This window comes from Cavia porcellus, unplaced genomic scaffold (genome assembly GCF_034190915.1).
Source record: "Cavia porcellus strain 051 isolate PalLab524CR breed Dunkin Hartley unplaced genomic scaffold, mCavPor4.1 scaffold_9, whole genome shotgun sequence".
Taxonomy (NCBI): domain Eukaryota; kingdom Metazoa; phylum Chordata; class Mammalia; order Rodentia; family Caviidae; genus Cavia; species Cavia porcellus.
In genome coordinates, this window is record NW_026947492.1 from 89724435 (window position 1) to 89737304 (window position 12870).

The 12870-nt window shown below is 47.1% G+C and overlaps 1 protein-coding gene across 5 annotated transcripts in view; it reads right to left on the minus strand.

Annotated features, from left to right (window-relative positions):
* The window catches only part of LOC134470340 (uncharacterized), an 83834-nt gene extending 80084 nt beyond the window's left edge, over nucleotides 1-3750 (minus strand). For 2 of the 5 annotated variants that reach the window (XM_063256791.1, XM_063256790.1), the window contains exon 1: nucleotides 3080-3729. In XM_063256791.1, the coding sequence (XP_063112861.1) occupies nucleotides 3080-3539 (460 nt within the window). In that variant the 5' untranslated portion in view covers nucleotides 3540-3729. Of the gene's footprint in view, nucleotides 1-637 lie in introns of all 5 variants that reach the window. The other 3 variants (XR_010049929.1, XR_010049928.1, XR_010049927.1) reach the window with 3 other exon arrangements.
* Between the last annotated feature and the right edge of the window lie 9120 nt (nucleotides 3751-12870).

A 12870-nucleotide genomic window follows, 5' to 3' on the forward strand; every position in this document is an offset into this window, starting at 1 on the left:
CTTCCTATTCCACTCCACCCGCTAGTCCTGGTCCTCAACTCTTAGAATAATGGGGAACATTCAGGTGGTCGCCCCCTCCCAACAACTGTTGTGTTCTTTTTATGAAAACATAAGCACAAAACAATGCAAAATAAATCAATTAGGCTTCTGGGTACAATTTTCTTCTCCGCCTTTAATTGGTGGCCTTCAGGATGAAAATGCCCAGAGCCAGCAGCAGGATGTATAAAGGGTAGCACTCTGCACAGCACCTAGGGAATCCGGAAACCTATTAATAAGGCAGTATTTACACGGCCCCTCCTGAACCTTACGGAGCACGAGAGTGTGAGTTCCAGGAATATTTTTATTTTAGTGTTTCTGTTTCTTTTCCAGGCACGGAGCTCCTGCCCTTTCCTGGGAAACTCTATTATAACGTTTTCTTCTTTTGACATAAATCGCCACAAATGGCTGAAGCTGGGAATTAGAATGAGGCAGGATAAAAAGCTCCTGGGAGGAGATATTTTTAAAATATGGAAGGCAGCATGTCAGTGTCACAGGGCACTGCCTTGGGACTCAGAGTCTTGATCCTAACCGGGACACCTGCTGCCACTGGCCACTCTCAGCCCTGCTCTGGTGGTGTTCGATCCCAAAGTCCACTCACCTACTTTTGATGTCCAGGACGTAGGCCCCCAAGCAACCCCTCTTGCTTCTGGCTCAATTCAGATCTAATCCATTTTATGGCCCCTGGTGACAGCTGTTTTCCTGGTCCATGGGGAATAAAATGACGCCAGAAAGATGCTGTGAGACCTCATTTAACAGCAGGATTTCACAACCACTTGATCAGTTCTGAACATCCCCGGAAGCAATTTCCTTGAAGAAGCTGCTCTCTGTTTGTTTCAAGTGAGCCGATATTTTACATCCCTGGAGGCCGGAGGCTCATTTTCACAGCTCGATTATTCAGTCCATAATTAATAAACCACCTGGGAGTGGCTTCCAAAAGAAAAAAAAATCTCTCCAGTCCAAAAGGTGGCAGCAAAAGGCATGCCCCTGGGCACCTGGGACACTGACGTTTCAGGAACAGTACTCCCTCCACTCCCTACCCTGATGACAAAGCAAACAGGAAAGCAAGGGGAGAATAATCCTTGAGTTCACAAAACTTACACTTCCAAACTCATGGACACTGCTATTACTGTAGTCTCCAAGGTTTCATTATCAGTGATGTACCTGGAAGTCTCAGATTTTTTAACCCAGAAACAAGAACAAAAACTAAAAAACAGCGTCTCCTATCTTTACTCCACTCTGTTGTCTAGCAGAAGCTTTTAGAATAAGAACACTGTCCGCAGCCTCCTTAGGACACCTGTCACTAGATGCTCTCATAGGTAACTGCTGCCGTACTGCAGCTTCCCTTAATTACAAGGTGCCTGATGCCATCCACTCATTTCCATTAAAAGGCAGTGATATCCCAGCAGCTCGCTAAATGAGCCACATGTTCATTTCATCTAGGACTGTTAACATCCCTCACAACAATTGTCTCACTTGAAAAATAAACTTTCCAAGCAGCTGTTTGGGATAAACTCATCACCAGCCAGCCTTCACTCCCTACAGAAGTGGCTGGATGTGGGAATGTGGGTTTCCAGCAAAATCAAAGAGGCTGTCCCCAGAATGCTACCTGCATATTAAAAAAAAAAGTGAGTGTAAAAAAGCAAAGTTATTTCCTCATTGTCTCCTTGAGTTTCCTGATAATTTTTGTATAGCAAATATGTGATCTCTGCTGTTCAAATGGCAAGGGACTCTGCAGCACTGAAAAGCTAACTTCCCTAGGCAACAATTACAACCAGTGAATGGGTCAGGCCACCCCAAGTATCTCTGCTTCGCTGAGTCCTTGCCTGTACAAAGTGCTTCCCATTTTACCCCTCTGAAAGCCCCAGCAAGACACAACTCTGGAATGTCACTTTCCCTGACCCTCTCCACCTCCCCCCAGAATTAATTCACCCCTTCCCACTCTCTATTTCCTTCACACAAACTTGTTAAAATCCCACCTCACCCCATCCAGCTGTATAATGAATGTGCTTCCTGGCTGCTACCTGGATTCTCAACTAAACCCTAAGGTCCCAGTAGTTGGGGACCAAGCCATTTCCTCTTTATATGATATTGGGTAACTAGCAAGATACTTAGCTCTTTGTGGAATGAAGAAGTAAATACAAGAATGAACCTTCCCCTACCACCAATGTCTTACAAGATTGAAAGGTCTTGGCCATAGGATGGGGAAGCCAATGGCATGCTTAAGGATGTCCACAGCAATGCCCCCTAGAGAGACAGTCAGTGCACTCCTGGATGAGGGGACTTGAGTGGGGGTCAACTTCTCAAAGCAGTAATGATCACAATAGTCCTGGACACGTTGGACCTTGATAGGCACTTGAGGCTGCACAGTAACACCATCTAGCTATTTCCAGTCTGCAGATCCTCCCTGGCTCTCCTTGCTCTGGGGCTCAACTCTGCCCCAGCCTGACCTGTCCTCTTCCTCCTCCTGGGAAGCATCCCTGCCAATCACTCTAGCGTGTGAAAGATTAATCCACCCATCCCCAAAACAGCTACTCCAGGACAACCTGAGTCTCAGGGCAGCTGCAACCTGGGCAACTCTGCTGGATAGAAGGAAAGCTGGAGAGGGCTTCTGTCCTTGGAGAAATGTCTCTGTAATGCTCCAGATTAAGCAAAAAGGAAAGCTCAGTCCCAGCTGGAAGCTTCTAGTGGCCTGGGATCCCTGGATCCTACTGCCAAGAGGGGCGCCTGGGGCTAGGGCAGACAGAACTTTTGAGCCAACCAAGAGCCAGTGCCCCATCCTGGGCCCCTGTTGTAGTCTGGTGTTGTACACAGAGAACAATTCAGATCAGGACATGGAGTTTATAATATTTTTATAATGGTCACTGGAAGTTAACACAGGAGAATGCAGGAAATCCATCCGCAACACCACCGACATAGATTATTTAGTCAAGAGTCTAAACCCCATGGCAATGTCCCAAATGAGTCCAGATAAAAACCCAGAGCTCAGAACAGTGCCTCCACGAGTCCAACTGGAAGTCCAGAGCCCACAAGAAGGACTTACGCCAGTCTCTTTTACAGATTCGTGCCGGGAAGACCCCAGGGTCAGCGGTGGAAGCCAGAAAGTCTATGCCAGCAGATTGAAGGAACTGTGCTAGTGGGATGAGGGTTCTACACTGGAGTTGAGAAGTCACACTCACAACAAAGAGCGGGGCTGTCCTGAAAGGCACCACAGCTGTCCTCAGCGACACGGAGGCCCCGAGCTCCTCCGACGACAAGCACAGTCGGGTATGTGCCAGGAAGCAGCATGACGAGTTCATCCTGGAGACCAGGCAGCACATGTCTTCCCCTCCGGAGCCAGGAAGCAATGCTCGATGTGAAGACCAAAGCTTCTCCAGGAGAACCAACAGCTCAGACAGCAACTCGTAGGAGAACCAACAATGTCTCCATAACGCCTCAATCCCTCTCAACACCTCTCTTCTTCTCCACCTATTTATCCTGGCAACCCTTCTCAGGTGGAGCATCTTCTCTCAATGCATGCTGATGGAATCCAGCTGGTGTTAAGTTGACCACTAGTTATCAAACCATAACAGCCCCTTTCTGGATGAACTTGCTTACTGGCCAGGAAAGAGGCTGCACCTCTGGAGAAGGACCATGCATGAATCCTGGGATTCAAAGTGAGTGGTCCACCTGTTCAGAGGACAGGCTTCAGGCTTGGAATGAGAGTTCCAGCAACCCTGAAGCACCTACTTTTTTTGCCTATTTCTACCCCACCTCAGCTCACCAGGTTCTCCCAGCATCTCCAAGTAGTGCCTTATAGAAAGCCGCTACAGCTGGCTGGAGCTCCAGGGGACTTGGGGAAAGGGAGCCTGTGGAAGCCAAAGGAGGTGTTCCTGGAGTCCCCAAAACTGGGCTCCTGAGACAAAGCAGAGCAGGGACATGAGGCAATTAGGTCTGCTGTCCATGCTCTTCCCTCACCCCCATGCGCCCCACAACCTTCTGTTATAGCTCCAGAAAATCTCCCCATAGTCTCAGCTACTCCAATCACACCGAACAAAATTATTCTCCCAGTCCTTGGGACAGAAGCTGGCTAGAGCAAGGATACTGGAGAGTTGCCTTGGGAGTCTGCGGGGACTGGAGAGAGCATGGGTCTCTTTCTCTGGTCCCCGCTCCCCGTTGTGCCCTCTCAGGCTCGGTGGAGCCCGCCAGATGTCCGTGTGCCTCTCAGCAGGTTGGGGTCCTGGTCTGGCTTGGGAGCAGTTTGCCCCCTGCCTGAGACCCTCCAAGTTCTGGGACGCGGGGCTGATAGTCTGCCCTGCTGCAGGTTTGGACCCTCTGGAGCCTGAAAGCTGGTTTCTAGCAGCGCAAGGCTGGGCGCCCCTAGAACTGGGTGCAGATTTTGGGGTGCAGGAAGAGGGCACTGAGGTGGAAGGAGCAGTAAAAAGGGTCCCTGTGCTGCTGGAGCAACCACAGCTGAGATTTGGGGAGGCTGTTTGCAAACCTCCTTCTGCAGGGCAAATGCTGCCTCGCAGGGGAAATTCTCAACTATTTTTTTTCCTTGGTTTTCTTTTGAAAACACACTCTGCTTTAGCAGTCACCTGGTCTCTCCTGTGATCCCTCCAGAGGTCCCCCCCCATACTATTTTGGGAGGTAAAAGCTGGACTTGTAGGAAGGTAGGGCACCCTTCTCACCAGGCCTCCCTGCGGTGCCCTCCCCTGGGTTGGAGATCTCTACAGCGCCTCCATCCAGGAATATTCATTATAACTGGAATACAGAGTCCTGAAAATCAGAAACAACAGAACTTGAGATTTGTACCACATGAGCTCTACAGAATTTAAACCTCTGAGGGCTGCCCACTGCCCCCGCACTTCCCAGCACCTCAACAGTAAACCTGGATCCCAGAAAGGAAAAGAAAACCCCACAGCCCTCTTTCCTTGGGGAGTCCAACTCCAAGAGTTTCAAGAGCCTTTTTGTCACATTTTTGCAACACTTCTCCTTCCCATGGCTGTGAACCCTAGACAACTTTGATCCCACTGAGTGTCAATAAATTAGCAGGACACTGTTATATTAAGAGAAGGTTTCACCTACATGCTCTTTTGATCTCTGCCCTATTTTCTTGGTAATTCTATATGCAGGCCACTGTCCCGTTTGGCCTTGTACATCCTGGTCTCTTAGGGGATTGAAAAGATTGTTAACAAGCAGATAAATTCCAACTCTCAAGTGTGCCAGGGAAGGGCATGGTAGTTCTCACTACCTCTGGAGGCTGAGCCAGAAGAATTGAAGTCTAGGGCCAGCATGGACAATTTACCAGAACCCTGTCAGCAAATAAAATTTTAACAAAGATTCAGGATGTAGCTCAATGGTAAAGCACTTGTATGTGTGAGGACTTGGGTGCAGTCACCAGAACACACTCCCAGACACACAGGCAAACAGAAAGACACACACACACACACACACACACACACACACACACACACAGTGCACTGTGCAATCCAGAAGCTGAACTGGAAGCCTAGGATATATATGGATGTCAAAGCTCAGTGATTCCCAGGGATCCCTGCTTTCATGGTGTGTTTTCATCAGAGTCAGGGCAGTCCTTCACCCTGGAGCATGCTGCCTTTACAGCTCACAATCACACACTGCAGGAAAGGATTTCCCAAGACTCCCTGGGCCTTGTGGACAAGGACACCACACCCTGTGTTGCAAAGTGACAACCATGTCTCCTCTGCCCTTACCTTGCCTTAGTAGCTTTGAACTAAGCCCCCCTTTGTAATCTCAGAAATCCCAGAATTCGTAAAAGTCATACTCATCCTCCTGCATAGAGGAGAGGTGGCCTGGGGCAGACTGTGAGGGTTCTATGTCTTCCATTCTCTGTGGAATTAGCCAGTCTGGGGAAGGGGGATGGGGCTTTTAGCTCTTTCCATTAAAAAATAAAGTGAGACCTATGTTCTGTCATTGCTATCAGCACCACATCCATTAATAGCAACAAGAGTTAATCTCCACAAGGTCATAAATCTTTCCTAGGTAATGAGCAATTTGGTCTCCTCCTATAAATGCATCTTTTGAGTGAGGATTTTCTGGGTAGCCCTGGTAGGGAAACCATCATAGAATAGACTCATAAAGTTCTAGTGGCAGTGAAGGACCACAGGGTTTCTTGCATGCTTTATAGCAGGTGTTGCAAGTGGAGACAACAAGAAGAACCCGCTTGTCCAGTGTCATGTCCCAAGGCCACCTTCCTCGGCAGTATGACCATCCTCCATGGTTTCTCTAGGAGCCAGGAGCTTCCTTTGATCACCCTTCTCCCTCTTTTTCTAGACCCCCAAACACCTCACTCCTCAGTCTTCTATTCACAGTCATCACCTTTAACCACATCTACTATGAAAGAACATCAAATGTGTACTTCCAGCCCCAGCCTCTCCTTTGAACCCTAAGCTCAATTACTGGTTGCCTAGCTATGGTGGAGTCAGAGGAGGGGCGGGGATTAGAGGAAACAGCCAGGGATGAGGGGTTTACTTTGAGGGTGATGAAAATGCTCTGAAGTTGATCATGGTGATAGGCCTGAGGTTTGCATAGATGGTGGTGGGTGTAGAAATCTTACTGACAGCCACAGCAGACTAAAAGCCACTGGACTGTGTGCTTCAATTTGATAAATCGTGTGGTGTGTGAATGGTATCTCAATAAAGCTATTTTTGAAGACTTCCTTAGCCATCCTCAGAGAAGACTGTGCTGCAGCCAAATAGGAACTTTGACCTTTCCTTCTTTCCAAACTTGCTAAACACACACACACACACACACACACACACACACACACACACACCAGAGGTGACAGTCTGCTTTCCACTCCCTGAGTTCCATCTGCAATCCTGGGACAATCCAAGTGCCTTATAAGTCCACTTTCCTCCTCCCCAATTTTCTCTCCCCCATTCTAACCCTAACCCTGGTTCCAGGCAGAAGTCCTTACCCATCCTAGTTTCTCTTTCCTTTGGGGCAGTTTCTTTCCCTTTTATAATATCTGATGTGCATTTTGGATCTTATTTATTCTCTCAGCTTCTCACACTAGGAGACAACATGATGTTTACACATGTGAATCTGATTTATCTCACTTATGAGTTGCTCTCCAGTTGCATCCATTTCCCTATAAATGCCTCAAGTGTATCCGTCTTTTTTGCTCAGTAGCACTCTATTGTATAAAAATGCCACATCTTTTGTGCTATTCCTTGGTTGATGGGCATTTGGGCTGTTCCAAGATTTGGCGACTACAAAGTGTGCTGCTGTGAACATGGGTGCGCACCTGTTGCTGTGGTGTGATGTTTTTAATTCGTCCAGGAAGACCCCCAAAAGAAGAACAGCTGGGTGAAATGAGACCTCTATTCTTAGTTTTCTGAGGAATCCCCACACTGATCCCACAGCAGTTGTGCCAGTCTACACTCCCACCCACAGTAGAGACAGATTCCTTTTCTCCACACTCTGCCTTGTTTTCTATTGTGCTTATTCTCACCTGAAATGATGCAATCTGCCTGTTTTCTTAGGCATTCTCAGTCTCTCCCACTGTCATGCATCCTCCACAGGAATAAGGATTTTCTTTCTTGTCCACCACGCATCTTTCCATCTACAGCACTGCCTGGCACATGGTAGGAATTTGTAATTGTTAGGTGAATGAAACAGTGTTTCTCCCACAGGAACGGGGACTCTTCTCAATGACCAGCAGCAGACAACAAGCAGACTGCCTGCTCCAGTGGGACCCTGTGTAGGACTCCAGAGTTGCTCTGTCAATAAGTCTATGTGCAGCGTTAGAGGAAGAGTCAATATCCAAACTAAAGCCAGAAGCTAGAGTTGGTCTGAGCCTGAGAAACCATCCATCTCAATGACTGCCCCCAAGTGCCCCAGGCTAAGTCACTCTTCCTCTGAACAGTTTACAGCTATCCTCATGTTATGGAAACTTAACAAGCTTCCTGATAAAAAAGGAGACAATGGGATGGGGTTGCTGTCCTGGACTGGATTGTACCTACCACACTGCCCCCAAAAGATATGCTAAAGCCTTGGCCACTGGTACCAAAGAATGTGGCCATATTTAAGGTTTGATCTTTGCAGATGTAAGTTGCTGTCATTAGTGTGGACCTCAGCCGATTATCACTGGTGTCCTTGAGGGAAGAGGAAAACTCCAGGGGAAAAATGCAGGAGCAGGCATAAGGGAGAGGTCATCAGGGGATGACAGTGGCTGACATGGAAGTGTGGTGTCCTGAGTTACCAGGGGCTGGAGGAGGCAGGGAAGGACTCTTCCTCCCCTGGAGGGATCAGGAGGGCTTGGCTCCTTCAACCTGGATTTCAGCCTTGAAATTTCTGGGACTGTGAGAGACTAAATTTCTGTTGCTTTAAATTTCCGAGTTTGCAGTGATTTGTTGCAATGGCAATAGGAAACTAATACAAATGGCAATTTGCTGTCAGAACCAGGAAAGTGTGAAAACACCAAGCTTCCCTCACAAACATAGCAGCCCCAGTGCCCTGTGAAATTACGCAGCCCTGACCTGGATGGATGTTTTCAATTCTTGCAGTGTACCTGCACTCACAAAGGCTTCTGCATGAACATGTGGGTTCCACATGAAAACTCTGGACTTTATTCTGACAACTTCAGTCAACGTCAAGATACCCAAATTAGAGTAACTATCTCATCTCTCTGTCATGTAGCTTCAAACACTTTCAGGACAAATCTGGGTGTAGGTCTGTGGGAAAAATAGGTAGAAAAAATACAGATAGAACATATGGGGAAATGGACCTCATAATGTTTTAGATGAAACTGTTCTAATCAATAACATCAATAATTTGGGCTGAGCTTTGAGTTTCTCACGATGAGAACCAAGGCGTGCACATACTTAGGTTTTAGTAAGTGTCAAGTAAGGACATGTTGTCTGCCCCAGGAAAACAGATAAGAGCCTCCCAAAGGCCCTGGAGAGAGACTTGGCCCCAGCCCCTAGTGCAGTGGCACTGCCTGCATTTATTTAGCATAACTATGTGTGGGTTACTGTATTCTGGCTTCCTGTGAACTGATGTATCTGTCCCTCAGGACAACCCAGTTGGCTAAGTGGGATTATTGTGTTGACTCTATAGACACAAAAACTGAGCCAGTGGCCAAATAGGTACTGAAATCAAGTTTCAAATTCAGGAAATGTGAAACCAAACTGTACTAAATTATTAAGCTCTACTCTCTCTCCTCAGATGAGGCCTAGGAATTCAGTCTCTTGCTGAGGTTTTTGATCGACCAATAAATAACTACTGATGGAGCTCTGGACTCATTGAGAAGTAAGAGAATCAGCAGGAGGCCAAGACAGCATCTTCACTAATACAGAGAGAGCTGGAAGAGCATAACATTATGTGACAGCCAAGATAGAAGGGCCATCTGCCTTCCCTCCAGGTTGGACCTTGCTATGGCCATCTGCCCCACTGGTTGAATGAAAACAGAAGGTGAGAGAGATCTCAGGGGGAAATGAAAAGCACTGGCTGTCAACCTTTTCCATGGGGAATGAGAGAGCAGAGAGGGGATTTAAAGGTCAGGAATATTAAAAAAAAAAAAAAAAAACCCTCACACAGAGACCAAGAGTGTTGAGAAAAGACGATCCCTCAGTCAACCTTCAAGCTTTTCTCCATAAAGATTCCCTCCATCATCCAGTGGGTCAGGGCTGCTCACATGGCACGAACCCAGGTCTCTCTCAGCCCTTAAAAGATTGTTTATTGCAGGTGGAAGTCCTGTGTGCTCAGCACTGTTATCCCACTCTGTAGGAAAATTCGAAGGGAAGTGTCCTTTTAAAATTCCTTGAGCTAGGAAAGATTGAACATTCCTCACTGACTTGTAATTTTCATGGGCAGGACTGTTGACCCAGCATGCTGTAAATATCTGGAGAAATTCCGGGTCACAGGGTGCTGCTATGGGAAAGACAGTTTTGAACAGGGAGAGTTCGCTCTAGGTTCCTTAGGGAACAAACTATGATATCCATTCATGTGACTGGCTCTGCCCATCTGCATAAAACCACCCAGCACACAGTCTTTTTCAGTGTTTTAGACTGTTCTCAGAGTCACAGGTCAAAAAATTTATCTTTGTCACCAAAGTAGCAATAAATTCCCACTCATTTCCCAAGGATTCCTGGGTCTCCTGGTCATTTCAGTTCATCTGACCTCCTGTGTCACTAAGGATTTGGTCTGGTTTCAGATAACAAGAAAACTCCCAAATGATAGTAATGTAAACAACAGATGTATAATCTTTCCTTGGGAAAAATAATTCTACAGTTCCAGAGTCCAGGTTCAAGCTGAGGGCTTTGGGAAGTCCAGGGCTCTTTAGATCTCTTCTCCATGATCATGACAATGTCTTCATGGTGAACTTAGGGTATAGATGCTCCAGCCATTGCATCCATGTTCCAGACAGCAAACAGGGTAAGACAATGGAGAGAAGGAGACAAGCAAGGCAGGAAGTCTCACATATCACTTTCTTTTACATTTGGGCTACTCTTCACACATCCGTTACCCAGGACCACACAAAACACAGCTACCAAACTCTGTGGCACACCACATTAAGCTTTTATTATTGTTGTTGTTGATAGCATTTGGGAAGAGCTAACATTGAAAATGTCCACACTGCTCTGCAACACCAAACATTCATCCCTGAACCTCTGCAGGTTGGCTAAAGTTCTGCTCCTCCCCGCTGACCTCAGACAGGAAGTTCTCAGACTTCGGGAATTGAGTGGATTCCACCTCTCACTGTGGGTCTGTGTTTTAACCAATGACTCTGTCCCAGTATCCTCTGTGTTCCTTGGGCCCACTGACCAGCCAGCTGGGATGTGTTCTCCCAAGGCTCCAAAGAGCAGGTGGAAATGGGCAATGTGTATTAGGATCTAGATGCTAAATTGGACACCACCACCTTGACTCGCACCCACTGGACGAAGGCACAGGTGCCAGGGTAAGGAGCAAGGCGCACAGTCTTCCTATTGTCCCGCAGCCAGTTAGACAGCCCAGAGCTCCAGGTACAAAGAGGCTGCCGGTTATGGCTAAGTAAAGAAAGTTGCCTTTACTGTGCATTTACATCCCATTGAAGAGACCTCTTGTGTAATACATTTACACTCATTTGTTAAATCTCAGGTCCAAAGCCATCCCAAAGAGCACATTAAGCATTGTACACATGCCTTGCAATACCTGCGCCCTGGGGGATGGTTTCCAAAGCAAAGCACACAGCATTCTCAGGAGCCGCAGCTTCTGCTCAAAGACACCAGAGAGAAGGGCGTTCTCTAAACACCCTCCCTCCTTGGGACGAGACCTGGTTGGGATAAGAACTTTTGCTATCATAGATTTCTTTCATAAGTTTCTTATATGATTGAGAGAACACTGAGCATCTTAAAATGAGGAGGAAGATCTCTTTGAGAGAGCAACATTCCAAAATAACCCCTAAGAGGAACAACTGTAACCATCAGTATCACTCATGCTCCCGAACCCCAGAAGTGAGTCTTGCGTGCATGAAAAGGAATCCAGGCTCCAGCCTGAGCAGATGTCTTTGTGACACTGCCCACCTTCTCACCTGATGGCATCGCTCTGTCCGTGTCTACTTTGCAGTAAATTCTATGTCTCTGCATGGCCACCAGTGCTGCTTGAATTTGTTCACAAAGAACAAAGAACCAAAGAGTGATGGCCCAGTTCCTCGTAGAATCAGGACCCAACTTCCCAGTGACACCATGATGAGGCCATGGTGTGATTCAGAGAAAAGTGAAGACACAGAGTCAGGTCAGGCTACCAGATCTTGCAAGGAACCAGAAATGCCATGCTTTGGTTAAGTCGGGGATGTTGCTAAAAAGGGAAGAACAGGAATCCAGAAAGAGTCATTGGTCTCCCCCAATTCCTCATGCTGCAGCAACTCTGTGAAATACAAATACTTTCATATCTCGGGTTCACAGTGCTTCCTTAAGACAGTGTCACGAAGAGTCGAGAACCACTCAAAAGAAAGCAAGAAAAGGGTGCGGGGGTGGCACATAGAGACTGTCAGGGCCCTCCACTTATAAGTATTCTCCACTTTGGAGCAGGGGAGGCACAGTGTTTTTAAAAATAACTGTATCTCAGGGCTGGGGATTTAACTCAGTGCTATAAGAAGCCTGCTTGGCAAATGTAAGGTCGTGAGTTTGATACCCAGTACCCCCCCTCCAAAAAAAAAAAAAAAAAAAAAAAACAAAACTGTGTCTCAAAGCCCTAAGACAAGAAAGAACAAATTCGAAATTAGCCTCAAAGTTTCTCCAGTCAGGAAATACCCGTGCTCTCTTCGGTAGCCTCAGTGTTCCTTGCTACCTGGCTGACAAATTCTGGACTCCTATGCTGCCACTAAAACTGCATGATCATCAGGTCCTAAACTACACCACCAGCCTTTGTTCCCACTTCCTCTGCCGTATGGTAGACTTTCCAGATCTATCCATCACACATTCCTATGTGCTTTTATCCTCCTGGGAGACCATCCAGCTGCCCTCCCAATAGTCAAAGTCCTCCTCATGTACCAGCACCCCATTTCCTGAGGTCCTACTGATCCTCCAAGGCAAAGGGACATCTCCCTCCACTCCACTCAGTCTGCTTTTGTCCTTAATCTTTTTGTGGCTCCTAGTGCTTCCCAGGGTACATGAGGACAGCACAGATGAGGTCTTAAATCCTCACCCACTGTAAGTGACCCCGAGGGAGAGATCTGGTCTTACCCAGGCTGCTTTGCACATTGTGACTCTCAGCTCTGTTCCTCCTACAGAGCTCACACTATTTGTTCATTCAGTGTTTTGAAAACACATTTGTGAGTATCTGCTGTGTGCCACAGACTGGCAGGCACCAGAAAGGTGTAAATAATTA